Raw genomic sequence first — 27,852 nt, 5'->3', positions numbered from 1 at the left:
AATATCCGAACTTATTTTACATGGTGCAAATATCAATGAAAAAGATGATTGGGAAAACAGCTCTTGCGAATGATTTTTTTTACAAACAAACTCCCAATCATCTTTAATTTCTTTAATTTTTTTATAACTTTTCTTTAATTTTTAATGAGAGTTAAAATAAATGCACCAAATTTTGACACATGTTTGACGATTTTTCCCATTCTCCAAGATAAATCTGGAGTGATTAAGTTGAATTTTGTTATTCTATTAAGAATTTTGATTTTTGAGGAATTTATGTCACCATAAAAGATATTTCCCAAAAATATATGGTTGTTGGAGCTCAAAAACCTCAGCAATACAAAATTGTTTTTAAATTTTATATAATTATTACATTAACAACAAATCAAATAAACATGTATGTTTACTTATTAACAATAACAATAATATACAAAAAATAAAAATCATTCATGATAATTATTTGCGAATTCTTCATCACTTGAATCCCAACCAAAGTCAGAAGACAAATTATCAGTTCTAGAGTCCTCTTCAGCTATCATCTGGCAGTCTTTTACAGATCTAAGTGGAACTCCGTGTTCAAAGAAGAGTTTTGCGCATTTCTCGTTCTTGTTCCATGTAGCGTTGATATAAGGGGTCATTCCTATAAGGTCGCGAGAGTTTACATTGGCACCGTGGTCCAACAAAATTTTACAAATTTGGTACCTTCCAGTTCCAGCGGCCAAATTCAAGGGCGTCTTGCCGTCGGAGTCACAAGGATCAATAAGAGCTCCTTTTTCAAGCAGTAGTTTCACTGTATCAATCATATTATGAGCAGCAGCAATATGTAAGCAGGAAACTCTTTCTTGTGGGACAACATTAGGGTCGGCACCTCGTTCTAGCAAGTAGTTAGCGATGTCCGAGTCAATTCGCCCGATCGCATTCCATAATGGCGAATAATGGTTATTATCCATGGTATTTATCTCGGCGCCATGCTCTACAAGATATTTTATGACTCGAAAATCGGCATCGGAAACTGCATTTTGTAAAGGTGTCACGTTTTCACTTCCTCTGCAATTTATGTTGACTCCTCTGTCAAGTAACCATTGGATCATGGATGTACCGCATCTCTGGGCCACGTGTAACAGGAGTTCTTCCCCGAAAATGGCCTTTTTTTCGTTGATCGGATCAGATAACTTCACATTACACAAATCAAGGATATAATCTATCATTCTGAACTCATTGTAACCTGCTGCTTGGTTTACGAGGTCGAAAACAACACTGGTACGGTCGATTGGGAAATTTTGTAAAATCCAGAAGCAGATTTGATAATTTCCGACACTGATTGCATGCATGAATGGGCCAGCCTCGGAGTATGGATCAGTGATGGCCGGATTGAACGAACAAATCCAGTCAAATAATCTTATATCTTGAACTGAAGCAGATACGTTCAAATGGACTAAGGGATCGAAGTTAGAACCTTTACTATATACCAATTGCACAACATCGAAGTTTCCAGAGAGAATAGAAAATTCAAATGTATGAGATGTTGGAACAAATCCAAGACTGAATAGGTAATTAAGGCATTTCAATGCTCCATGATAAGCTGCAATGTCTAAAATTGTTTCTGTTGGAGAGTCGAAGCCTTGAAATGAAGTTACTGGAAATGTACAGGTTTGGAGATTAGATATACCCGAAACAGACTTAATAAAGTTATCTACATCATCAAAAACAATATAATATCCTGGAGAATCTTTTACATAACCGTATTCTGTGATATTATAAATTGAGTCAAAATCTTTTTTGTAAATATAGTCTGAAACTTGCTTTAATGAGTATCCGCATTGCTTTTGTAATAGATAATTTGCGCCTAACTGTTCAATAAAAAAAGTTAATGTTATTTCTGGGTCTTTAAGGAAATATATTTGCTCTTTTGGAAGAACTCCAGCTTTATATAAAAGTCTGTGGATTCGTGGTGTCGGTAAATCGAAAAAAACTTCAAAAATTGAATTATCTACTGTTTGACCATACAAAACTATGAAATCTACTATTTCTTTTCGATATTTTATGAACATTTCATACGAGTTTACCATTTCATTTGCAATAATCATGGCATTTTGTTTGTGAAATGTTTCAACTGTTTTTTCAACTAATTCTGGAATATGATCCGGTATTAATTTTGGAATTAATGCTCTATAATCTAGGATCTCCTTAAATTGAGGAGGAATAATTACATCGTCCAGCTTCACTTTCCACTTAGACGAATTCATTATTAAAAGTGACAACAATAAAAGTGACTTCAATCGAAAAGTGACAAATGAATTTTGCTCGCGTATTCTATCCATCGAAAATATACCATAATGATATAAAAATTCTATATTTTCAAAATGGTATGACAATGAGTGAATTTGAAGAAAATTGATCAAAATTTTTGCATCAAATCACAATATTCTTTGATGTAACCATCATAGGAGTCACTTTTATATATTGTTTTTTATCAACTTCTAAAATTACATCTGTTTTGAAATTGAAAATTTTGAAAATTTGGTAAAAAAACTTCTAGCGCTTATGCATTTCATTGACAAATGATGTAGATATTATATGTCGTTTACAAATTAACGTATTGCATGTAAAGATTAAATTGAAAGTTCCTATTGAAAAACTTCATAAACCAATACTACAAGACATACATTTTCCATGTGTGCCATTATATTCCCTATTTGAAGACTTTTTCCGTGTAAAATTTCTAACGGAAAATTTGAGAGAAAAATGCATCAAATTTGTGAACAACAGTTTTCATTTTTTCGTTTGCTTCTAATGTACACGGGAACACACGGAATGGCTTGTATGCTAACCATCCTCTGCCTATTTACAGGACACTGCAGTTGTCAGGCCAATAAGACCATCTCATCCTTAACACTCAAGTCAGTTAACTCAAATTCTCCATACTTTACTTTTTCGAACAAATTTACCAAGAGTAAAGTGTCCTTTGAGAAGCTTTCCATATCCAAACTCACTTCCACATTTGCTTTTTCAGCAATTCCATTAACCTTCAAGGAATCACATTTCTCCAAGTGCCTCTCTCCAATTTTGAAGATGAATTCTCAGAGTATTTCAAATACAGAGATAACATCAAGTTCTGAATCCACTGAATCCATTACATTTACAAGCTGCACTTTCAATATGAACAGTGAGTATGCAGTAAGTGGTGATCCAGATTTCAGTATTACCTTCCTTAAATGCACTTTCAAGGGCCATTATAATTTCCTCTCATATTATTTTGGAGCAATTTATGTAAATGACTCAGCAATGAATGATGTTACATTTGGAATCAGTTTTTCTTCCACTGAAAATGTTGAAGGTAATTATTTTAGGAATAATATCACTAATACAAAAACTGACTCTAACTATGGACTTTTCGCCTTGGCAAACACACAACCTTCAACAGTTATATATAATGTATTTGATCAGGTTGAATCAAAATACATTTTTTCAGCTTATGAGAATTTAAATGTCTATGCAACCACGATTTTGAACACAAAGATCTATAGCCATGATATTTTAGCTCAGTTTTCCTTAGATGTTGCAGATTCAATGTTCTTGTCGGAGCTCCAAAATCAAGATTCTTTCCACATTGAAGCCAAAACATTGAGAGTTCGTAATTGCTGCTTCTCAGGAGGAGAAGAGTCCTGGTTCACAGCAAGAAATCTCATTTATAACTTAACAAATGTTCCAAGCAATCAATGCGACCAAGCAGTTTTAATAAGAGACTTCCCATATAAGGTTCACAAATCAAACGAAGTTATTTTTAAGATGCTCATTAGATATACCAACTATTAAGTATTTTATTTTTTACTTTCCAAATTTGCAAATTAAAAATTAAACTTTTTTAATAGGTTTACTACGAATTTCAATTAAAATACCTCAAGTTTTTAAATATTGATGGCAAATATATTTATTTTTTCATATTCCAACTTGATATGGAGAAAAATTTTTGAAATGACATTATCATCGATCAGGAACTTGTATAATAGAACAATATAGAACACATAATTCATATATGTGATAGTGCACTTTCTGTTAAACAAAGTGCAAAGATAAGAATTTAATTTTATCTAATTATCAAGAAAAGTGAGATCGTTATATGAATATTTGTCTAAGTAGTCAAGATATTTAAGTCCTTGGATGTCTTTTATATCAGTATTTGCTCCATGTGAAGGAGAAGTTCTTTTAAATAATCATTGTGATATATCGAGGAATAATGAAGAGGAGTTCTTCCATATTGATCTGTTGTATTGACATCTGCGCCATGCGAAATTAGTAACTCAGCTATTACATTTATTGAATTATTTGATGCGTAAATAAGAGGAGTACTACCGTGTTTGTCTTTTATATTAACATCCGCACCATTTAAAATTAGAAATTCGGCTATTTCTATTCTAAAACAGATTGTTGCATGATGAAGAGGAGTAAATCCAGATTCATCTTGAGCATTGATTAATGCTCCATGAGAAATTAAAAGTTCCACTATCGATTTATTTTGTTTGGACGCTGCAATATGTAGAGCAGCATAATTATCAATATCAAATAGATTAACATCTGCACCATGGGTTATTAATAATTCTGCTATATCATTATATTCTCTCTCGATTGCATAAAAAACAGCAGTTTTTTGATAGCAATCTTTAGCATCAATTTCAACACCATGTGTAAGAAGAGCTTCAACAACTTTTGTTTTGCAACAAATTGTGGACATATGAAGTATAGTTTTAAAACCAAAAGCATTAGCATTTATATCAGCACCATGTGATAGGAAATATTCGCAAAGAGATGGAATTCCAAAACAAGGCGAGCAAACAAAACATTTATTTATATCTTTTGTTTGATCCAAATAAATAAAGAATGCTTGGAGATTATGGAATTGGGAGCAGAATTCATAACTAATTTCAATATTATATTCATTATTCAAAAAACAAATAAAGTCAAGATTCCGTGAAATAATTGCATGCTTCATTGATATCGCATCCGGCATTCGTTTTTTCAAGCATTCACTTATGATATCTGGTTTCCCGCTCAAAAATGAAAAATCAAGACATTCTTCAGTGATTTTCAAGTTAAATTTTGTTCTTAATAATTTAAAACAATTAACTGCACCATAATAACAACATAACTCAAGTAATGAAACAGGCTCAGGCTCAAATAATCTACTTTTGAGTTTTTGGTCCTTGTCAAATCCTTCTAATTCTGTGAATTTGATTAATGATATTAAATCATCATACATTATTGCCCTATAAATAGTGTTTTCTTCATAAACATCCATTAAAGAACATCTTAGAGTAATTTTTTCAAGTACATTTTCGTATATATTGATATATTCTGTGTTTTCATCATATATCTTTTTACAGATTGATAAATATGACTTATTATAACGATTATTATAGTAGGATGCATATAAAACAGCTTGTAAAACTTCATCAGGTGATAACAAGCCTGTTTGAATTAATTTGCTTTTGATATCATTGTAAATCTTGTTGATTTCTTCTTCATTGCATGTACTTAACTTATATATCTCATCAATTGTATTGCAGTAATCTTTGTATAATTCCATAAGCTCATTGTAACTGCAATTATTCGCCATCAATAATTTTTTATTATTTTTTTCACAACTCAAAACGTTCTCCATATCAAATCGGAGTTCTTAATTGTATTAATGAGTAACAAAATAAATTCAATTGAGCTAAAATGTTAATTATTCACTGAAAAGCATGATCTTTATTCCTCACCAAAAGAATAGATAGCAAATAAACAGATATACAAATAAAAGGCATTTGGATTAGTTAGAAATCTTCAATGTAACAAATTCTAAAACAAATATAAGATTTTTATGAAAGATAATGGAATTATCACCTAGTACCTACAATTACAATGGTTGCTAGAGTATATATATTGAATTCTCGAGTCAATTACAGGATTTTGAGAATGTTATTAAACACAAATGCGATTTTATGAAGAAATTATACAGAAATAATCAAGTTATCGCTCATTTTCAGCTTCTGTGAATGATTAAATGTATAGAAATTTGAGATATCTAATTTCATCCATGAAAATGTCTTTTCATGTGCAAAATTTATGAAAATGTGTCAAATAGTACATTATATTATTGATGTGTAACCATTTTGATCGTTGCTCAATTGAACTTTCAGGTCTCAAAGATTCAATTTTTGAGAAAATGGTTTGAGCATACTAATAAAATCCCATTGGAACCATAAAGCTCAATGACATTAGGTCACTACAGCCAACGGCTAGATGTTTTTCATACATTTTACAATTTCCGATTAGTACCGCAAGGAAAATTTTTTTGTCAAAATTCTATAAATAGCCGGTCAATTTTCCATCAGTATTTTTAATAGTGATTATTTTGCAATGGATAATAACCACCAATTGTTTTGAATACTTTACATTGTTTTTCTGTAATCAAAAAAATATGGCTAACGCGCGTCGTATTGCCTCAGACTATAAGCTAATTACTACACAGCCACCAGATGGTGTTAGACTTATAAGTCAGAAATCCTTGCTCGAATGGGAGGTCGAAATTGATGGTCCTAAAGAAACCATTTGGGAAAATGGCCACTTCCGTCTTACAGTCAATTTCCCATCTGAATACCCATTCAAAGCACCGTCAGTTAAATTCATTACAAAAATATATCATCCGAATATTTCTTCCACAGGAGGCATATGCTTAGATCTTTTAATCGATAAATGGCTTCCATCTTACAACGTCGCATCACTATTAGTTTCAATTAGATCATTCCTTGATGATCCTAATCCAGAACACGGCTTAAATTCAGAAGCTTTAGAAATGTTTAGAAATAATAAGGATGGATACAAGAGGACAGTGCGCCAATATATCAACTCATATGCCAACGGTACTCAATAAATATCTCTTTCTCTTCGATTTTCAAAATTTATCAATTGGTCGATTCCGATCAATCAAAATCTAACCATTTTGATATAATTTTTTAACTTATAAGATGTATGACTTTAATTTGAGTTGAACTTTTTTGTTACTTTTTGGAAAATTAATCCAATTTTGTTGTAAGAGTTTGAATTTTGAAATTTTTAGCTTAAAGATTTGTTAATCTAGTATCATACGCTTTCCATGGCGATGAAAATTCATATAATGTAAAATTTAGTCAATTTCGATTAAATTTTGCTATAATTCATTAAATTAACTTATAGACAATGATAACTATTGTTTGGAGTGTTGATATTTTATATAAAAATTCATTAGTTTTCAATGTTTGCTTTTTTGATTATATCAACTTTTTCATCTGGCAAGGGCAGCAAAGGCAATGATCACGAGGTAATGTACATTCAAGGAAAAGAATTCAAAGGTTCTGCTCCTTTCAGATTCGGAAGCAGCGATTCGGATGATTCAAGTACAGCAGATAATGATCGGGAAGATTACGACAGATACCCAGAAGGAGATGCAGGATATCCAGAAGATGAATTTGATCCTCATTTTCATGATCATCCTGGTGATCACAGGAGAAGAAGATATAAAAAACCAAATTGTACATATCCCAACACTAAACCAGGATACGGCCGAGAATGCATATGCAATGATTCATACATTGGAGATAATCCTGTTCAGCCAAGAGGCTGCTGGAAATGTGAAAATAAATGCCATTCATCAGCAAGCTGCATTTATCCAGGAAATTGCTCATGCAATGGTGGACTCTTAGGTGATGGCGTCAATGAATGCAAAGAACGTCAAGTGAAACCACTTGGAATTCGAGTTACGAAATCTACTAATTTATCATATCCACAAGCTATCATTGAAATAGAAGAAATACCAAATTACGTACCATACAAAGTATATTGCAACTTCAGTGGAACTATTGTAGCAGCAAGAATCGGATCAAAAGAAATCAAATGTTATATTCCAAATGGACAGGTTAATTCAGTTTCTATATCAGTCGACAAAGGTAATTGGTCGGAAACTTTACAATTTAATCCAGAATCGAGAAATGAAAATTATTTCAAGCCAGAAAAAGAAGTTATACTACCAAAACCAGTCAAAGAAGTAAAGGAAGTTGATATCTCAGAGAGTTATTACATCTTTGCTCAGTTAATCAGTTTAATTTCATTTATTGGCCTTTTACTTACAATATTCCTACCTAAGAATGCCTTAACTTTCGGCAAAAAAGCCAAATTATACGAATAATTCTATTTATTTTGTATTTGTTGCGTTTGTTTTTAATAAATATTATTGATTTGTTTAGATAGTTAAAAATCAAGTATATTCTCAACAAGTATGCCTAGAAATGAATAATCTGATCATTAAAATTTTGAAAATCAAAAGATATATTGAGATATAAAAAAAGTTTAAGAAATAATATTCCTAGTAATGAATAAGTATGAGAAACTAAATCCTTGTATTATTTACTTCAAGATATTTTTGGTATAGCTTTTGATTATGTTATTAAAAATAAGAAAGTCTTACGTAGATTTACTTCGAACCGGCAGTTTTGGCTTCTGAGCCAAACTTGTCGATAAGAGATTTCTGTTGAGCTTGGTTGACGCTGTTGGAGCTTTCTTCGAATTCGCTGAACTTCGCGGACATCTGTGTTTTAAGGAATGCAGCATCCTCGTTAGAGAGCGATTCTCCAAGAGATTGTAAGGCAGTAAGAATTTCAACAGCTTTTTCTTCATACATTTGTTTAGTGATTGATTTAAGATGCCAGGCTTCTTTGAGCTTCTCAAGACTATTCTTGAGCTCATCAGTACGACGAGAGCTAAACATACGAATGACTTCTGGTGTTTTGAAGGCTTCATTAATAGCAGCTCTAATTGCAAGACGCATTGCGCTTAATTCTGTCATAAGAGTCATATCACCTGCAAGCATACGATCTAATGAGTCTCTAAATTCACGTAATTCATCCATTGTTTCGGCTTTTGTTTCGGTAATTTCTTCTTCTGTAAGTTGATCTTTCAATTCATCAAGATCTTTGAGCTGGCACAGCAGTCTATGAAGCTGGCTTTCAACCATTTCCTTTAGGCGCTGAGTCTCATCTGTAGGTGCTCCAACTTTCGACATTTTTTTTCACGACTTGGCACTTTTTATATTATGCGTCACTTTTTCAATTCCTCTTTCCGATTTTTTTCTTCAAATTCTCACTATTATATCAATAAATCATGGTATCATCCATAGTGAACTTTCTTAGAAATCGATTTCTTTGCTTGATCATTCATAGTTTCTTTTAAATATCGAGTTTCAATAAATTATTTCTGTAATTCAATCGAAATTATCAAAAGATTAAGAATGGTACGATATTATTACCATGGTTTTATGCAATAATCTAACTGTACTTATAAAATTTCGATATTTCATTAAACTGACATTTTATATTCCATCATTCGCTTATTTCTATTATTACAATGATCATATAAACCAAAGTTAATATATTTTCTTATACATAAACTTACTTATTTCTCATTAATAAAGAAATATTTTTTATATTTTCGTTTTTAAATAACTATCTAAACTTTTTATAATAAACAAAACAAATAATAAACAAAATCTATATATAATATAATATTAAATTGCTTGCCAAACGGAAATCATCTTTGATTCTCCGCCTCCAATTACGAAAGACTGCATAACTGATGCTGTATTGCATTCGAAGCTTGTGTTGAGTGTTTCCACAGTTCCCAAATTCCATGTTGAGAAGAAACTCATTCTACAACCTTCGCAAATTACGCAAAAAACTCCTTGGAAACCAGAAATAGAAATCACAGGATTTCCCAAACTCATAACGAATGAAGGAGAAAATACTTCTCCAACATCAACAACTACACAGTATCCATTGACTGTTCCTATTACTATTGACTTCTTTTCCTTGCAATAAACCATTGAACTGATGTCTCCCCAATCATTGTTAAATTCAACCAAATGAGAATTTCCTGACACAGTGTTTACTACGAACAAATCACCTTTGATTGATGCTACAGCTATATCTTCCGATATCCAGTCAACACAGGTTGGTTTCCCATTCAAATCGAGAGAAATGAAAGGAGTAAGTTGAATTTCAGCGATGTCAAAAACGTAAAACAAAATTTTTTCTCCACAAATAATGGAAAGTTTGTCTCCGTAAGGTGAAAAAGAAGCATCGCTTATTCTATCATTCGATGGGACTTCTATCTTTATATCTGTGACATTTCCTGAGAAGTCAATCAGCAGAACATTTTCGCTTGAAATCGCGATAAAATGGTTGAAAACAGGATGAGGAACTAAATAAAAAACTTCTGCCAAATTTTGTTTGTCTTCAACAATGATTGTGCCCAATTGGCTCAAATGGAGAACAGCAATTTTACTGCCATCTGAGATAGCAGCAACATCTGAATCATGAGGATTCAAACAAAGTGAAGTGATCTGATCAAAAGGTGACATAATTGTATAAGGATTATTCAACATCAACTTTGAGTTCCTAAATATTGCAGGCAAAGGGATTTTCAATTTCGCTCGTTCGTGGGCTTCGTTAAAGTGTCTTGTTGACAACATAAATTCATCTTTGACAATGTCAAATAATGGAATATTTTGCAAAAAGTGACGATCACAATTTGGATTCAATTTTGAAGGAGCCATTTGCGCGATTTGATAAAGTTCCAATGACTTCTGGAGTGATTCAAATCTATCATTTAATAGACGTAAAAATGGTTCATCTGTTGTAAACTTCGATGTCAAATTCAACATCTTTTTGTAGATCAAAAACATCACAACAAATCTTGCTGATTCGATATTTGTTGAGTGGCTGAAATCATCTCTAAGGAAAGACATAACCAAAGAAGGAATAGTGTCAGGGAATCTTGGACTGCCAATGTCTGCATCAAACAAAGAATTCGATTCAGAAATATTGGAACTATCAACTTTTTTGTTGACTTTAAAAGACAACAATTGTTCCAAAAATTGTGGTTCAAATGACCAACAAGCAGCACAAACAGCACCAAAGAATATGGCATATGCATACTTATCTGCATGCATTTTAAGTATATTGTCTAAATCAAATGTCACTTTTTGACCAGAAATGTAAAGAGACAATTCTTCGCAAAGATTTAATATTTTTGATGGAGAAGCAGGAACAAGAGCTGATTTGATGAACATCGAACCACAGAAATCAATGAAATTGGCTAAATGATGCTTCATAAGTTCTTTGTTTGCGTCATTCATCAAAGGAAAGGCAATTTTCCTGAATCCAAATTGTAAAGCATACAAACTTGTATCGTTTGTATCGGTTGACGGTTTTTCAACAAAGAATTTTGTCAGATTGTCAATTTGGAATTGGACAAACTCATCAATTATTTCGAAATTGTTCGTTTTCACAGGAATTTCTTCTTTTGTTTCAATTTCTTCTTCTTTTGGTTCTGATTTTGGTTTTTCTTCTTCATCGTAATCATCATAATCATCTGAGAAATCATCGTCGACCATCTTAGATCCGAAATCAAAATCTTCATCACTGGAAACGGATTCAACTTCAACCTTTGTCACTTTTTGGAAAACATCATCAAAATTTTCAGAATTTTCTGATTTTTCTCCTGAAGAATTTTCGGACTGTATTTTCTCAGTTATATCCAGAGAAACAGATGTCTGGATTTGTCTGTTCTTAGGCAATAAAATCAAGTACTTTGCCAAAGGATATAATCCGTCATTCATTAAATTGAAACAAATCTTTTTGAGAGGTGAAATATCACCTGTCAATCTATGATAAAATTGATACAAAGAAATTCTTCTGTCGCCCATGGAACTCAAGTTTTGGTTGATATTCGTTTCAAGTAAAAGCGGCAAAATCATGTCAGAAATACTGTCACTTTTTCTCAATTTAGAGATCATTATTGGAATTGTTGGATCCGACCATTTAGCCGATTTTAAGAATTTGGTCATTTCACTTCCATTTATTCCGTTTTCGACCAATCTCAGAACTAAGAAAGCCAAAATTGGATCATTCAGTTTGTCAACACAAATCTGACAACATGAAGTGATGTCATTTGCGACCAAAAACAAAGCTGCAGCCATTAGAAAGTTCTGTCTTGAGAGACTCGAATAAGCATTCTTTAAAGCACTTTTTCTCCACTTTTCCTGTGAAAAATCTTTACCAAAGAAATCAGATCTTTGCGTATCTCCAAGTAATTCATACAATTTCTGGATTTGCTTCGTATTTCCAAGCGCTATATATATCAAAGCAACAGGATCAACCTTTTTGGTCGCTGCCCATGTATTTGTCAATGCTTTTCTGCATAAACTTATCAATGTTTTTTGCTCTTCAATTGTTATCGGAAGGAAAAATTTTGTCAAATCATTGACGGTTATTGTAGATTGTAAAATGTCAGAAACAGTTGATTGTTTTGTAGAGAAAGAAAGCCACAAACCTATATAAGGCGATGGCCATGAAGAAGACTTGACACTCGTTAAATATCTCAGACCAAACAAATCTAAATCTTGATTAACAAATGACAAAGAAATTTCACTCAATTTTTTGACTTCATCTGTCACTTTACTTTTGATATTTAATGCGGAACTTGTTGTGTATTGGCCAGGAATAGCGGGAATTTGCTGTGGATTGAGTTCATCGTAATGACCGATGGAAGAAAACTCCAAAAGATGAGAAAATGTCGTATCAACGTGTTTTTTCATTTCGTTTGACGGTTTGATTGAAATCATTGGTGACATCATGAAGTTGTGGGAAATCTTTGATGCCAAAGCAAGCAGGAAATGGGAGTCTTCATTCATATAACCAACATTAAGTGTGACATCCTTTCTATTTGTTATTTCCGAGTATTCGATTTTCTTTATTATATCCGAAATCTTCGAATTCCAACACGGAAACAAACACATCGATGTCTGTGAAATAGCAACAAAATGGCCTAAGAAATTAACAGCAACAGATGTAACATCTTTCATATCTAAGAACGGAATGATCGAATTCTCAATCAAATAAACTCTTTTGTCATCAAAAGTGAAAATTCTTCCACCAATTTTGTTCGTGTCACAAAACAAACCTTTCATGGAACCAAACTCGAATTTGAAGGTCATTTCGAACTTGGAATCAATGTAGTTCCATATTTCAATATATGGATTTGATAAAATGACAAAACTGTTCAAACTAAAAACCGAAATTTTGTCAATTTTTCCTTCTCTCTTTTCTACATCGAGTTTTGAGAAAGAAGGGAATAAGAAGCAATTCACTTGGTCATCTTCTGTCGTTGCAACAAACAAAAAGTTTGTTTTGAACGATTTTGAGAAATCAAATAAAATATAATTTCCAATTTCGAAATTCTCTGTCTTTGTTATGATTTTTGAGCCACAAATCGCATATATCTCATCATTCTGGATGAAAAAGGCAGAACAGTTTGAAATTTCAGGGAAATCAATTTTAATTTCTTTGAAATCCGTGATTTTCAACTTAGAAAACGCGTTTTCTCTCAATAAAACAATTGTTTCTTTGTCGAGCCAAATCGCGTATTCTACATTTGTCGCTGCCTTCCTTGCTGTTGAATATGGATTGTTAAATGGCCAAAAAATCAAAGTTTTCTCTTCATCCCTTGTAAAGAAGTTATCTGAGAACGGAGCAAAGGAACTCTGTATAACAGGTGATCTGTGGAATAAAAATGAGTTCTTGGTGTTCGAATAAACCGAAATTCGGTTATATTTCACGGTTATTGCTTCTGTGCCTTCATTCGTCTTGAATGCAGAGCGCAATCCCATTGCTACAATACCTGGTTGGTTTTGGAGATGGTAAAAGACGCTTTGGGCGTTTTCTGTAATAATTCGACCTTTTCTATCGATTGTGATCTTTATTTTTTGAGCTTCTTTGGTAAGAAAGACTATCTTTGAGTAGTTCTCTGAATGTGAGTGGAAATTGAATAGAGCTGGTGGTCTGACAAATCTTCCTGGAATTGGAACAGATAAAATAGTAGAACAAGTAAAAATTTTGTTGAATTCTTGGTAGTATATACGTAATTTTCCGTCTGAAGTAATAACCATGAACATCGGCTCTGTTGGATGAAATTCAAATTGAGTAACGTTAACTGTATACTTAAAAACCTGTGGAATGAATTTCTTAGTTTGTAGAGTGAAAACTATGAGCGATTTAGAGTAAGAATGTGAAGCAATTCTCGAGCCATCTTCGAAAAATTGACAAAAGACGGATTTCTTAGCTAATTTTGTAGAATTTTGATCAAAGTCGGCTACATTTCCTAAAAATAAGCCGTTTGCGTTCGAATAACATATCAATTGTCTTGCAGCGCACCATGAAATGTCAGTGAGTGGATTTTTTACTTGAATAGTTCTTGTATTTTGCCAGATGGAGTCTTGGTAATGCCAAAACATAATGAAACCTTCTACATCACATGAAACTATATGAAGATTCTTCCTTTCGAATGATAATGTACAAATCTCATGCTGGTGGCCTCTAAGAATAGCTTTTATGTATTTTGCACCTGATAAAACGATAATTAAATTTCCTGATGAGTATGCCATTAACATTCCAACGTGTGAACTTGAAAAAGAAACTGAACGAGGGTATTTAGCGTTCATAGGTAAACTAAATAGCATCGCATCAGGTATTTTAAGAATGGAAGGGATAATACTCCCGCTCATTCTTAATTTTTTATTTTTTCTGAGGAGGAAAAAAAAACGATGACGATATGAAGATCTAATCAACCAAGTATATTATCAATTGTACATCAAGATGGGAATGGGGTAATTCTAAAAATCCAGATTCCAAAGCTCTTAATTCGTTACATTCAAATAATATGATCAAATTCTTTCAGAAGGCTCTCATTCAATTACCAGTTTTGATAAATTATGATTAACTTTCTCAAGTTCTTTTCTTGAAGATTATGATAAACTTTCTCAAGTTCATTTCCTGAAGATTATGATAAATTTATGAAGACAACATTAATTAAGATCATGTGTTACGAATATCATAGATAAAAATAGTAATTCTGCAAGAAACACATTCTAGTTTGAAGATTTACTTAAATTACAACGTGGAAATAAAACAACAATAAAAATATCATGATTTCATTGATGAAATTAAAGATATTTGAGTCCAAAAAACGAGCAAACAATATTAGAATTAAGAATATTTGTAATTATAAAATAATGATCGGATTAGATTACTTGGCTCCAATAGATATTAGATAATCTCTCACTTTATCTTTTGCAACTGAGAGCGCAGTTTTATTGTCATTAGTCTTTGCATATTTATTAGCTCCAACTGAGATAAGACATTTAACAATTTCAAGATAACCATTTAATGATGCAATAATGAGCGGAGTATATCCATCATTATTCTTTGCTTCTTTATCAGCTCCAACTGAGATAAGATATTTAACAAATTCAAGATAACCATTTAATGATGCAATAATGAGTGGAGTATATCCATCATTATTCTTTGCTTCTTTATTAGCTCCAACTGAGATAAGATATTTAACAACTTCAAGATGACCATTTAATGATGCAATAATGAGCGGAGTATATCCATCATTATTCTTTGCTTCTTTATCAGCTCCAACTGAGATAAGATATTTAACAACTTCAAGATGACCATTTAATGATGCAATAATGAGTGGAGTATATCCATCATTATTCTTTGCTTCTTTATTAGCTCCAACTGAGATAAGATATTGAACAACTTCAAGATGACCATTTAATGATGCAATAATGAGCGGAGTATATCCATCATTATTCTTTGCTTCTTTATCAGCTCCAACTGAGATAAGATATTTAACAACTTCAAGATGACCATTTAATGATGCAATAATGAGTGGAGTATATCCATAATTATTCTTTGCTTCTTTATTAGCTCCAACTGAGATAAGATATTTAACAACTTCAAGATGACCATTTAATGATGCAATAATGAGTGGAGTATATCCATAATTATTCTTTGCTTCTTTATTAGCTCCAACTGAGATAAGATATTTAACAACTTCAAGATGACCATTTAATGATGCAATAATGAGTGGAGTATATTCATAATCAGCCTGTGCCTCTTTATCACAGCCACATTCGATAAGAAATCGGACAAGTTTAAGATTTCCTGCTTGGGCTGCTTAATGAAGTACATTATAACTTCTATAACTTGTCTTTTTCCAAAGTCCTTCCTCACAAGCCTTTGATATCAATTCTCGATCACCTTTCGAAGAAAGTTCTTCAAAGAATTTGTAAACATTATCAAAATCTTTGGATTTCTTAAGTTCAGAGATTTTGGTTAAAAACTCTTTCGAAACTTTGTGATTTTCATTATTTTGAGTGTCTGTGGTTTCTTTAGTTGCATTTTGTACTTGATTTTGAAATTTTTTTAATTCTGCTTGAAGTTTTTTAATTTCTTCTGTACAATCATTCATTTCTTTGTCTTTTTGAATGAAAACATTAATGATTCCATCAAATATATTGAATTTCATGTACTTTTTAACAGATTTAAGAATTGAAACAACGTCTTCGAAATTTTGGATAGTAACATTTGCTTTTTGTGTGCAGAAATATAAATTCCTTGCGTTAATAGTTGATGAGGACTGCTTTAGAAGAGTAATGAACTGATCAGCTGTCAATCGTAAATATTTCATGATTGTTTTGATATCTTCTATATCGAATGTATCAAAAAAGTTTTCGTTTTGAATATAATCACTGATATGAGCAGCAATGTATTCGAAATTCAGATTCATGGACTGATTCGATTTTTACGATATCGTAACTTTACAAAAAATCTGAAAAAAACTAGCAATTGCTACTACACCCATTTTATTTACAATTCGATTTTTTTTCCACAATTCAATTTTTTTTCCCACAATTCAATTTTTTTTACAATTTGAAAAATCCAGGATATAATTCGAAGTGATATTGGGCAAAAATAATTAAGGCAATATCAGATACCGTAGCTATGAAGTGCTATGTTGTGGTTTGAAACGATATTATCATATTTTCACTTATTAATTAAGATGGAGCTGAAACAAATCAATATTTTTCATTTCTTAAATGCATAATGCTATTTTTAAAAAAATCAATAGCCTCTTTTCGATAAGAATATTTTTGAAATTTTTATTTTATCGATAAAATATCAAAATTGGGAAATACAATAGCATCAATTTTTCAAATTTAAGGTCTCAGTAAGCTCCAGTTTTAAGGAAACGGATACTTTAAAATTTAAGAAATAAACATATATAGGAAAAAAATAATGTGTTATGGGGGAATATATCAATCAAATTTCGTTTCAAATTTATGATATTTTTAAAACAGAATTATAAGTGTAAGAAAAAAACAACAAAAAGAAAGAAATAATCATATAGCCTACTAAACTTGGTGCTCTGTATCACTTGAAGAGGCGATTTCTTCTACAGTAGCATTTGATTTGTTTGAATCTTGTGAAATTTGAGGAGGAACTTCAGTAAGCGGTTTTCTACAACTTTCAAATCGCTTTTCTAGTTCTTCTATTAGTTTAACATATTTTGCATCTATTGTGGCGCCTTCTTCACGGAATTTTTTAACCTCTATTTCGAAATCATCTTGTTCTTGCTTTAAAGTTTGATTATACTCTTTAATTTGACTTTCGCCTTCCATTTTAATTCTATTTATTTCTTGACGAACTTCTTCTATTTGATTTTGAAGATAACGTATTTTAGCATCTTTACTTGATAAAAGTTTTGTAGAATTTGACTTCCCAGGAGAATACTTGGACGGGGATCTTCTGTTTAATAAGTCTCTAACTTCATCTTCGCGCCTTTTTTGTTTATGAGATAATTTTGTCAGATGATTCTCATCAAACAAAGCAATTTCCGATGCACCGTTCGAAGTAGCCGAACTTACCGATGCATTCATGAAATCATCGCTAATAACCATTGAGCATTTACTATACATTTTTTATTTATTTATGACATGTAAACTATTTAAATACTTATGACAATTTCGATGAATAGAGTTACAGCGAATCTTCAATAAATGCAATAAAAAAGATGAGAATTATCTGAAAAGATTAAAGTAATCATTTGAAGAGAATTAGTAGACAAATTATTCAGATTTAGAGGTTTTTCATATGGCCCAGAATGAAGCCATTGAAGAATTTCTAAAGGAAAGACGGCTCAAAGAAGGCAACAAACATATATCAGTCAATCAATCTAAAATTAAAAAATAACAACTTAAATCTCCCTTCGCTGCTCCGATTTACCCCATACTTAAAATATAGCTTGAGGATGTAGAAGGAAAACCAATTTTGAAGTATCATTAAAGATATGACGGACTTTCAAAAAAATCGTTTGATTACCTTTGAATCTTTGATGCAAGGCATATGTAAAACTTCCATGTTTGATAAACCTTTATTGTACTGCCGTAGGTACTTCTAAATTCTGTAATTCCAATTTTTTTCTTGAAATATATATAAAAAAATTACCAGTAACGGAAATTTCCGCAGTTTACCATCAAGTCAGCCATATCTGGATGGTAATTGCTTTGATGAATAGTTAGATACAATAAAACTTTTATTAACAAATAATTAAATAAAAACATACACTCTATATAGGTTGTTCGTGTTTAAGTGTCCTAACAAGTTCATCTATAATCAAATCTGTTTTTTCTGATCCTTTTCCTCTTTGATCTTCTAGCCATTCAATAAGATCAACATTAATTTCATTTTTTTCCACTTCATTCTTATTTTCTTCACTCTCATGCTCATCATCATGACAACGATCACAAATGTGACCATGTTCTGAGTACCTTATGTCATATCCCTCTTGAAATAATCTTAAAATTGCATAAATAACAAAAAATGAATCTTTTGGATCTGTTAAAGGGCAATTCTCAAATAATATATTATATAAACCTGACTCTTCGACTAAATGGAAGCCTGCAGAAGGCATATAATTAATAATATAAATAGAAAGCCTTAAAATTGCTTTTTGAACCAAGATACTTGTAGTTTCATCTCTAAATATTTCAACAGCCTTATGAATTATCTGACTACTAACGTAATGATTGCAAAGTTCAGGAATATAAATTAATAATTCAGTTAAAACATGAAAAGCATCGGCCAAGACAAATTTATTATCTGAATCTAAATAATGCTCACAAAATTCCATCGCATGTCGTGCTTCTAAGTATTTTGCACATTCTTCACTATTCCTCGCGATTGAAGAGGCCATTAGCAGGACATTCTCTACGTATCCGGGATTGTCGCATGGATAATGTATGAATAGATCAATTAAGTCTTTTATGAGAAAAATTTCTAAAAATAATTTGTTTGAATCTATGTAAAATGAAAATGCGTTGGCAAAACTAATTACCGCGCTTTCATCTTCGCGAGGAATTCTTAGAAATGCTTCAAGTAAATGGTCAAAAATCTCAATAATTTCATCTGTATTGATTGTAACCTCTTTCGTGATCTTCTTTGCCACTAGTTGAGCACATATATCTGCAAGGTATGAGAAATGTATGTCATCATCGGTTTGATCCAAACATTCGATTAATTTATTTTTCAAATCTGTTCCCATGATGTGGAATTTAATCTCGTCGAATTTCTTGAATAGATACAGTAATAATTTTGTGGCAAATAAGCTTGGAAATTGATCTTCTATGTAATCAAAAATTCCGTTTTCTTTTAAATACAAAGCTGAGCCATTTTCATGCTTAATTGCATTAATGAGGACGTAAATAAGTTCGTTATGAAGTTTTTCGTTTTGAATTGATAATAATTCTAAAAGTTTTTCGAGAATTTCTGCGGGATAATCATATTGAAAGTCTTTTGTCACATCATATAACTCGCATAATGCTTCGTATATTATATTTTCATCTTGTTCATGTAGTTTTTGAAAAATTAATTGCATTTCTTCTTCTAAAGGTGCCATTTTTTCATATTGAGGATCTTCGTCGATCTCATCTAATTCCTTTTCTTGAGTGTGATCACTTCTCTCACCTTCTTTGTATTGAGGTATTTCTTCATCAATCATAGTGTCAAATTGTTCGGACAACTATTTGAATTAACTCATAGAATATTTTGCGAAGAGTTTAGGAAAAAAGTTGTGAATATTCATATAGTTGGCCATGGTAGATTTCCGGTGGACACTAAAATTTAAATTTACACTTTTCCGACGTTTTGTCAGATGCGCAAAATAAAACCTTAAACAAGAAATTTGAGAGCGTTTTTAACAAAATATTTTAAGGGTGCACTGTAATCGGTTTGACACTCCCACTTTTTTTCCTTGGTTTCGAGATATTTTTCCATGATTTTTATGGATATGATATATGGTCATATAGTGATATATGATCAATCAAAATATTTAAAAAATATTTACTCAATATGGAAATATAAGAAAAAAAGTTTAGCCTTAAACCCTAATTGATCGAAATTGAGGGCTTTGGCAAACCGACTACAGTGCACCCTTAACACTTTACATGTGACTCGACCCTATTTGAATTCTATCTTCATGACACAGTAAACTTTTCAAAATTGAATGAAAACAATTGTGGCGCCAATATGATGCCGATTTACCCAAGCCCGAAAATTTGAATGCTTGCAAAAGATTTTTAAAAATTTATTTGGAAGTCAGGAATAGTTTAATGCTTATGATGATTTCACAAGTGAGAGTAGGTCAATATTAATTATTTGTTTCTTTATTAGCTCCAATATGTGTAAGATATTGAACAACTTCAAGATGGTCTTCTTCTGATGCATAAATGAGTGAAGTTTTTCCGTCATCATCCTTTGCTTCTGTATTAGCACCAGCAGAGATTAGATATTTAACAACTTCAAGATGACCATTAGCTGATGCACAAATGAGTGGAGTTACTCCATCATCATCATCCTTTGCTTCTTTATTAGCTCCAACTGAGATAAGATATTTAACAACTTCAAGATGACCATTTAATGATGCAATAATGAGCGGAGTATATCCATCATTATTCTTTGCTTCTTTATTAGCTCCAACTGAGATAAGATATTTAACAAATTCAAGATAACCATTTAATGATGCAATAATGAGCGGAGTATATCCATCATTATTCTTTGCTTCTTTATCAGCTCCAACTGAGATAAGATATTTAACAACTTCAAGATGACCATTTAATGATGCAATAATGAGCGGAGTATATCCATCATTATCATTTGCATCTTTATTAGCTCCAACTGAGATAAGATATTGAACAACTTCAAGATGACCATTTAATGATGCAATAATGAGCGGAGTATATCCATCATTATTCTTTGCTTCTTTATCAGCTCCAACTGAGATAAGATATTTAACAACTTCAAGATGACCATTAGCTGATGCACAAATGAGTGGAGTTACTCCATTTATAATCTCTGCTTCTTTATTAGCACCAGCAGAGATTAGATATTTAACAACTTCAAGATGACCATTTAATGATGCCCAAATGAGTGGAGTTACTCCATTTATAATCTCTGCTTCTTTATTAGCACCAGCAGAGATTAGATATTTAACAACTTCAAGATGACCATTTAATGATGCACAAATGAGTGGAGTTACTCCATTTATAATCTCTGCTTCTTTATTAGCACCAGCAGAGATTAGATATTTAACAACTTCAAGATGACCATTAGCTGATGCACAAATGAGTGGAGTTACTCCATCATCATCATCCTTTGCTTCTTTATTAGCTCCAACTGAGATAAGATATTTAACAACTTCAAGATGACCATTTAATGATGCAATAATGAGCGGAGTATATCCATCATTATCATTTGCATCTTTATTAGCTCCAACTGAGATAAGATATTGAACAACTTCAAGATGACCATTTAATGATGCAATAATGAGCGGAGTATATCCATCATTATTCTTTGCTTCTTTATCAGCTCCAACTGAGATAAGATATTTAACAACTTCAAGATGACCATTTAATGATGCAATAATGAGTGGAGTATATTCATAATTATTCTTTGCTTCTTTATTAGCACCAGCAGAGATTAGATATTTAACAACTTCAAGATGACCATTAGCTGATGCAATAATGAGTGGAGTTTTTCCATCATTATTCTTTGCTTCTTTATCAGCTCCAACTGAGATAAGATATTTAACAACTTCAAGATGACCTTCTTCTGATGCCCAAATGAGTGGAGTTTTTCCATCATAATCCTCTTCTTCTTTATCAGCTCCAATAGAAATAAGATACTTAACAACTTCAAGATGACCATATCTTGATGCAACAATAAGTGGTGTTTTTCCATCCTTATTTTTTGTTTCTTTATCTGCTCCAACAGAGACAAGATATTTAACAACTTCAAGATGGCCTCCTATTGATGCATAGATTAGTGGAGAACATTTATGATTATCATTAATATCTTTATTACAGCCACTATCTATGAGTGATTTAACAAGGTTGAGATTTCCTTTTTCGCACGCTATATGAAGTATATTTCTTTCATTACCAAGCACTGTATTTTTAAAAGGTACGATTTTCCAAAGATCTTCTTTGCAAGCTTTTGAAATCATTCTTTGATTTCCTTGAGATGAAAGTTCATCGAAGAAATTGTAGACGTGTTTAATATCATCAAGTTTCCTAAGTTCTCGAATTTTTGATAGAATTTCTCCTTCACTGTTTTCTTTAATTGATTCCAGATTAGAATTTGGGATTTGCTTAGCCAAAGTAGGCAATCCTTTTTCCAACTGTATCAAAATGTCAATAGCTCCATCAAGTATTCTCATTTTCATGAATTCTCCGACTGATTTAAGAAGTTCAATGACTTCTCCAAGGTTTTGTGCGGTAATATTTGCATTTCGAGTGGAAAAATATAGTTTTTTTGCATTGACTGTAGAATGAGCTTGTTTTAGCAGATTAACAAAGTCATTTGTTGATAAATTTGCGAATCTCATGATCTGATTGATGTCTTCGACTTCGAATATAGTAAATAACTTATTGTCATCAGTGTAATCTTTGATGTGAGACCCAATGTATTCAAAATTAAGTTGAACCCCTTTTCTCATTAAAAAATTTAATTTATCGTAACTTAACAAAAATTTTATTCAAAATTCAATTTTTTTTCCACAATTCAATTTTTTTCCCCGAAAAAATCCATGATATAATTCGAAGTGATATTGGGTAAAATATGTGATATATTCTTGATCGCATTTAACAAAGTTATTTTGGGACTTTAATTTTCAAAATTATATGAATAGATGGTTTTTGGCCTGAAAGAAAGGCAAACATAGTGCTTTTGGGGAAAAAGAAATGCTTTTCATTTAAAGATCGCAAGACTCCAGAGTTCTTTCAATTATTGAAAGGCAAAGATAATATAATTGATACAAAAGTTGTTTGTATAACAAAAATTCATGAGGGGTTTAAATTCAGTGTGAGAAACATTTATTGAATTTATTGAAATAAAGGTAACTAAACTCCTTTCGCCGATCCGATTTGCCCCATATTTAAAATATAGCTTGCATATGTAGAAGAAAAGCTAATTTTGAAGTACGCCCCAAATCCACCAACAGGATTTCGAGCTACTAAAAAGGTACTTTTAAATGTGATTTTTTTTATAAAAAATTAAATTTATTTTAAGATCAGACTAAAAACTAATTTTATGGAAAATCTATATCGACAAATTTATTACTTATTGGGTATATAGATTTTTTGATTATGGCGATTATGTCTGATATGCTTCCTATAAGCCAAAACACATTTCATACTGATTTCTATAAAAGGTATCTTTATTATAGAAGTGTAAGCTATATCTGTTTGTTTTTTTATTATAACAAATTCAAAATTCTCTTATAAGGACTAGATGAAATCTGTATTATTAAATCATTAGCTAAATGAAGGTTCAAATAGAAAGTAAATATCAATTTATATGATACTGAAACCAAATAGTTCTTTTAATAAAAGATAACACGCTGAAAATTATTGAGTATTTGCAAATCTCAAAAATCTATTGGTGAATTTGGCTCAACTTTTAAAATTATAACATCCATATCAAATCATAAAAGCAGACAAAAATTAAAGCCAAACCTATCGGCCAATTTTTTTTGATATTTTGATTTTTGAGGTATACTTTTAAAAGTGGATTTAAAGCACTGATGAAAAAACATTAACTTATGTCGTTATGATTATTGATTTAGACAATAATGATTTTAATCTTTGATTATCAAAACACTAAAGTCATCTTTTTAACATTTGCTTGGTAGCATTAACTCAAGTCTAAAGTACTATTTTATGTGGCACTCTTAGAATTTTTGTATTCATTGTACACGCTGAAATAGTACCATTAAAGTTATGGCGGACTTTCAAAAAATAGTTTGGTCACCTTTATTGAAATCCAAAATTATAATTTTTTTCAATCTGAGTTGCATCATTATAAAACTCTATCTACACTATGATCATTCATATATTTTCGATTTAATGAAATCCTTTCTTTCGATCTAAAAATGTCGAAATAAAACCAAAATGTTTTTTTGACATTTTATTGTTTTACTTGACAGCCAAAAAGTGTTAGTCAAATCAAGTTCTGAAACATCTAATGGCATTGAAACTCACTTTATTACAATGATCAATTTCAGATAAGGTTTTTATTTGAGAGACTTTTATGATAGTTTTGAGAAAAAAAAATTGTGCGTTTCCAATGTCGAAGAAACTTAAAGCCCTTCATAAGAGATATGATGAGGAAGGGACGATATTGGTTAAGGATACACAATTTGTGAAAGAGTACGCAACAGAATTTAAAGAATGGGTTCAAGAATTCGTTGGAAAACCGGTGAAATGGACATACCCATCACCAAAAATATATGTATCCAAATTCTTGCATCTGTTATGTCGTCTTCAATCCATTGATCCTACAATTGCTTCGACATACGTTGACATTTTACAAATGGTTGTTATGCCTGGCAATGATCCGCAAATTCGCTATCAAGGAGTGTGCGCATCGTATAATGTCATCTCTTTAATGTATGAGTTTATGATTGGAATGTATTGGATTGACAATATTTTTGTTTTTATTTTCTCTCGCGATCCAGTTAAATACGCAGAAAGAGTCTTAGGCATTGGCGAGCTTCGAGCACCAACTGGTGATGATATGATTGAATACGCAAATGTAATTATTAAAGAATTAAATCCAGAATTACCGGAACACTTTCAATTTTGGTGGTCGATGCTTAGCAAATGTTTCATTCCTCATGTATTTAAGAGTAACATTTCAGGAAATCCAAAAGCAATTAATGATTTGAAAATAACATTGGCCGAAGCATTTTTCAAGAATCTAACGATCTACAAATCACGCGTACTTATCGGTGTTAGTCTTGAAGAACGAATTCCGATTAAATATCAAGACGATCCGCTCATTATTTCCACATTTCACGCAAATATGCTTTTAATTCAATATACAATCAACGTAGCGAAAGAACAAACCAACGATAAGAAACATTACTTAGAGAGATTGCAATTTTTCTTTGAACAAGTTTTCAAAGTTGAAGTTTATCTCAAAGATACGCTAGTTACAAACAGAGTATTCGATAAAATATATGCAGATTATCCATTCAAATGCAAAGCCGCTATATTTACAGATTTAAAGCCAGCAGATAATAAAATAATCGAATATATTATTAATACGATCAAAAAAGAGAAAGCATCGATGGCCCTTAAGGAATTTATGATCAACTGTTACGAAGGATATCGTCTGGAGTTCAAACAGCTCATTAGAAAACAAAATTTAGCAGATAATCAAATAAAATCTCAATTATCCATTATTATGCCTTTATTCTATACCGCGATAATAGTATACTTCCAATCAATTACCAGACTTCAAATCAGCGATGCTGCTTCGTTCCAAATGCAAATATTTAATTCCAAAACGCCAGATCAATCATTCGGTCTTGTTTTCTTCCTTTCCATGCTACTCAATATTCGTAATTTCGCTCCTGAGCACTTTCTTCCTCTAATTTCAGTTCCAAAATGCAAAAATTACGTCGAAATCCTTGATTTCTTTGGCAAAGCCATCGCATTGGAAGCAGTGAAGAACATAAACAAGGAAATTGCTAACGATTACGAAAATACTCTTAAATATGTTTTATCCCAAATTGTAGAGAAGCTTCCACCGAATTCCGACAGTGTTTTCTCGACCACTGGGTTCATTTTGATACCTTTCAACCTTCAAAACATGAGCACGAACCAGTTACAAGCTTTAATTTCGAATATCTTCAAAGTCGCCGATAATTTTTTCGAAGATGTCTGCGAAGTTGCATTTATTGAACAATACGTAACATTCTGCAAGAAGTACGGCAAGCCATATCGTAAAAACTACTTCATTCAGTCATTAGTTCCCGAAATCATCTCAAAATTCCAAAATTACGACATTTCCCACTTGGCCACACAAACATTGGAGTCATACATCAACTTCATGACCGATTTCATTGCAAATGACGTAATTTCTGAAAATGACAAAATTATTTATTACTTAACTGTTAATAAATGGCTTGATCAGAGGGATAACAGGCAGATCTACGCAATTAAAGCATCAATGGTCATTATAAAGTGTCTGAATTACCTATCCTATGAAATTATTGTCAAAATTTCAATTGCTTTGACAAATATTGACAAAAAAGATCTAAAAAGTGACATTTTATTAGATCCTTTGAAGTGTGCCATTAATTTAGTTTCTGAAGTTCTGTTTTGCTGCGACGAGATGTCAGAAGTCAACAGAATGCTCGTAATTAAAAATGTTGACATGTTTTTTGACGAAATTCTGACATTGGCAAAAACAAATCAAAATTTGCCAATAATTCAGATGGCAGTTTTACTTTTGACATCTATTTTGTCATTCTCCAAAAATGAACAGAAAATCGTTTACTTTTTAACGATGAAAAACGTTTTTGGTATTTCAAACCATGTTTTAGTGAAAAAGTGGACAATTTTAGGGCAAAATCCACAATTTTTGAACCAAAACCAGATGATAAAAGACTGTATAATCAACGCGTTCGACGAATTCATTTCTCCAAGGAATTCCCAGTTCTTGACAACGAAAATTATTCTGGAAATTTGTTTGTTCGCTGGAGAAATTTTGTACCAATTTTCTGATGATCAAAAAGTGACAGAAAAGTGTCTAAATATTTTGACACACACATATGAAAACAACGAAGAACTGAAAATGATGCGAGATTACGCGATCCACTTGATTTCGTCGTATAAAAACAGTTTGCCGAAAATAGAAAATAATTTTGAATTTGACAAATTACATTTGACAGTTTTGTGTCAAGATGGCAAAATAAAGTTGACAGGAATGACAAATTCTGTTCGTAATCCATTGAATTTTGTCAAAACTGATTTATTTAATTTTGATTTGTCGCATATAGAAAATGAAGTTAAATTTGGAGAAAGAACTCCTCATTGCAATTTATACTATGTTTGTAAGGACCAAAAGAAGTTTTCTGATATAGAAAAGAACGATTGGAGTGTTGTTTCCAAACATTTCTTTTCTTTCGCGACGTCGCTTGGCAAATTGAAGAAGTACGAAATAGAGTGGACTTATTTCACACACAGAATTAATTTTTCTTTAGTTCCTTGTTATGTATCGAAACTGGAAGACAAAACAGAGTTTGATTCAGTGAATATGAACGGAATAAGAAGGAAATGTGGAATATTCTGGATTGGAAATGGAAGAAGAGTTGATTTCAGAAATTTGATTCAGAAAAAGAAATTTGATTTAGTTATTTCTATTTCTCAAATCAATGCTGAGTTGTATTTCTTGTCTTGTCACTCTTCAAGAGAACAGACAACTCAGATATTCGATGAAATCACGCTCAGAATAGAGTGCTTGCCAACAATCATTAGATGGATTGTTGATAATTATAATGTATGTTAAATATAAATAATAAAAATATTACCTATTA

The 27,852-nt window shown here is 31.6% G+C and overlaps 12 protein-coding genes across 12 annotated transcripts, besides 3 other annotated features; 4 read left to right on the top strand and 8 right to left on the bottom strand.

Moving 5' to 3' along the window:
* Positions 1 to 382: 382 nt before the first annotated feature.
* TVAGG3_0291550 (spectrin binding) lies at positions 383 to 2,274 on the bottom strand (the record flags this gene model as incomplete). The annotated part of the gene is made up of 1 exon (XM_001583875.1): positions 441 to 2,243. One exon carries the CDS (start codon positions 2,241 to 2,243, stop codon positions 441 to 443), a length of 1,803 nt encoding a protein of 600 aa, XP_001583925.1.
* A 516-nt stretch (positions 2,275 to 2,790) lies between these two features.
* TVAGG3_0291540 (uncharacterized protein) lies at positions 2,791 to 3,813 on the top strand (the record flags this gene model as incomplete). The annotated part of the gene is made up of 1 exon (XM_001583876.1): positions 2,791 to 3,813. The coding sequence occupies one exon, from the start codon at positions 2,791 to 2,793 to the stop codon at positions 3,811 to 3,813; it is 1,023 nt and encodes a 340-aa protein (XP_001583926.1).
* A 104-nt stretch (positions 3,814 to 3,917) lies between these two features.
* TVAGG3_0291530 (protein kinase protein) lies at positions 3,918 to 5,611 on the bottom strand (the record flags this gene model as incomplete). The annotated part of the gene is made up of 1 exon (XM_001583877.1): positions 4,166 to 5,611. The coding sequence occupies one exon, from the start codon at positions 5,609 to 5,611 to the stop codon at positions 4,166 to 4,168; it is 1,446 nt and encodes a 481-aa protein (XP_001583927.1).
* Positions 5,612 to 6,432: 821 nt separating this feature from the next.
* Positions 6,433 to 6,937, top strand: TVAGG3_0291520 (histone ubiquitination; the record flags this gene model as incomplete). The annotated part of the gene is made up of 1 exon (XM_001583878.2): positions 6,458 to 6,910. The coding sequence occupies one exon, from the start codon at positions 6,458 to 6,460 to the stop codon at positions 6,908 to 6,910; it is 453 nt and encodes a 150-aa protein (XP_001583928.1).
* A 333-nt stretch (positions 6,938 to 7,270) lies between these two features.
* Positions 7,271 to 8,200, top strand: TVAGG3_0291510 (uncharacterized protein; the record flags this gene model as incomplete). Its single annotated transcript, XM_001583879.1, has 1 exon — positions 7,271 to 8,200. One exon carries the CDS (start codon positions 7,271 to 7,273, stop codon positions 8,198 to 8,200), a length of 930 nt encoding a protein of 309 aa, XP_001583929.1.
* Positions 8,201 to 8,353: 153 nt separating this feature from the next.
* On the bottom strand, positions 8,354 to 9,082 carry TVAGG3_0291500 (beta-catenin binding; the record flags this gene model as incomplete). The annotated part of the gene is made up of 1 exon (XM_001583880.2): positions 8,486 to 9,073. One exon carries the CDS (start codon positions 9,071 to 9,073, stop codon positions 8,486 to 8,488), a length of 588 nt encoding a protein of 195 aa, XP_001583930.1.
* Positions 9,083 to 9,574: 492 nt separating this feature from the next.
* TVAGG3_0291490 (vacuolar proton-transporting V-type ATPase complex assembly) lies at positions 9,575 to 14,629 on the bottom strand (the record flags this gene model as incomplete). Its single annotated transcript, XM_001583881.1, has 1 exon — positions 9,575 to 14,629. The coding sequence occupies one exon, from the start codon at positions 14,627 to 14,629 to the stop codon at positions 9,575 to 9,577; it is 5,055 nt and encodes a 1,684-aa protein (XP_001583931.1).
* A 1,460-nt stretch (positions 14,630 to 16,089) lies between these two features.
* TVAGG3_0291480 (protein ubiquitination) lies at positions 16,090 to 16,701 on the bottom strand (the record flags this gene model as incomplete). Its single annotated transcript, XM_001583882.1, has 1 exon — positions 16,090 to 16,701. One exon carries the CDS (start codon positions 16,699 to 16,701, stop codon positions 16,090 to 16,092), a length of 612 nt encoding a protein of 203 aa, XP_001583932.1.
* Positions 16,702 to 17,138: 437 nt separating this feature from the next.
* Positions 17,139 to 17,915, bottom strand: TVAGG3_0291470 (uncharacterized protein; the record flags this gene model as incomplete). Its single annotated transcript, XM_001583883.1, has 1 exon — positions 17,327 to 17,890. One exon carries the CDS (start codon positions 17,888 to 17,890, stop codon positions 17,327 to 17,329), a length of 564 nt encoding a protein of 187 aa, XP_001583933.1.
* A 127-nt stretch (positions 17,916 to 18,042) lies between these two features.
* Positions 18,043 to 19,971, bottom strand: TVAGG3_0291460 (armadillo (ARM) repeat-containing protein family; the record flags this gene model as incomplete). The annotated part of the gene is made up of 1 exon (XM_001583884.1): positions 18,541 to 19,971. The coding sequence occupies one exon, from the start codon at positions 19,969 to 19,971 to the stop codon at positions 18,541 to 18,543; it is 1,431 nt and encodes a 476-aa protein (XP_001583934.1).
* A 213-nt stretch (positions 19,972 to 20,184) lies between these two features.
* Positions 20,185 to 20,404: a mobile genetic element.
* Positions 20,384 to 20,404: a terminal%2Cinverted (terminal inverted repeat of tvBac_58I transposon ID:TVAGG3_0291450).
* Positions 20,405 to 20,619: 215 nt separating this feature from the next.
* TVAGG3_0291440 (ankyrin repeat protein family) lies at positions 20,620 to 22,965 on the bottom strand (the record flags this gene model as incomplete). The annotated part of the gene is made up of 1 exon (XM_001583885.2): positions 20,620 to 22,965. The coding sequence occupies one exon, from the start codon at positions 22,963 to 22,965 to the stop codon at positions 20,620 to 20,622; it is 2,346 nt and encodes a 781-aa protein (XP_001583935.2).
* A 395-nt stretch (positions 22,966 to 23,360) lies between these two features.
* Positions 23,361 to 24,282: a mobile genetic element.
* Positions 24,283 to 24,593: 311 nt separating this feature from the next.
* On the top strand, positions 24,594 to 27,824 carry TVAGG3_0291420 (armadillo (ARM) repeat-containing protein family; the record flags this gene model as incomplete). The annotated part of the gene is made up of 1 exon (XM_001583886.1): positions 24,594 to 27,824. One exon carries the CDS (start codon positions 24,594 to 24,596, stop codon positions 27,822 to 27,824), a length of 3,231 nt encoding a protein of 1,076 aa, XP_001583936.1.
* Between the last annotated feature and the right edge of the window lie 28 nt (positions 27,825 to 27,852).

Source organism: Trichomonas vaginalis, chromosome V, assembly GCF_026262505.1.
Source record: "Trichomonas vaginalis G3 chromosome V, whole genome shotgun sequence".
Lineage (NCBI taxonomy): Eukaryota > Parabasalia > Trichomonadida > Trichomonadidae > Trichomonas > Trichomonas vaginalis.
The sequence above is the reverse complement of the archived record's forward strand: the minus strand, read 5'-3'. Positions and strand labels throughout refer to the sequence as shown.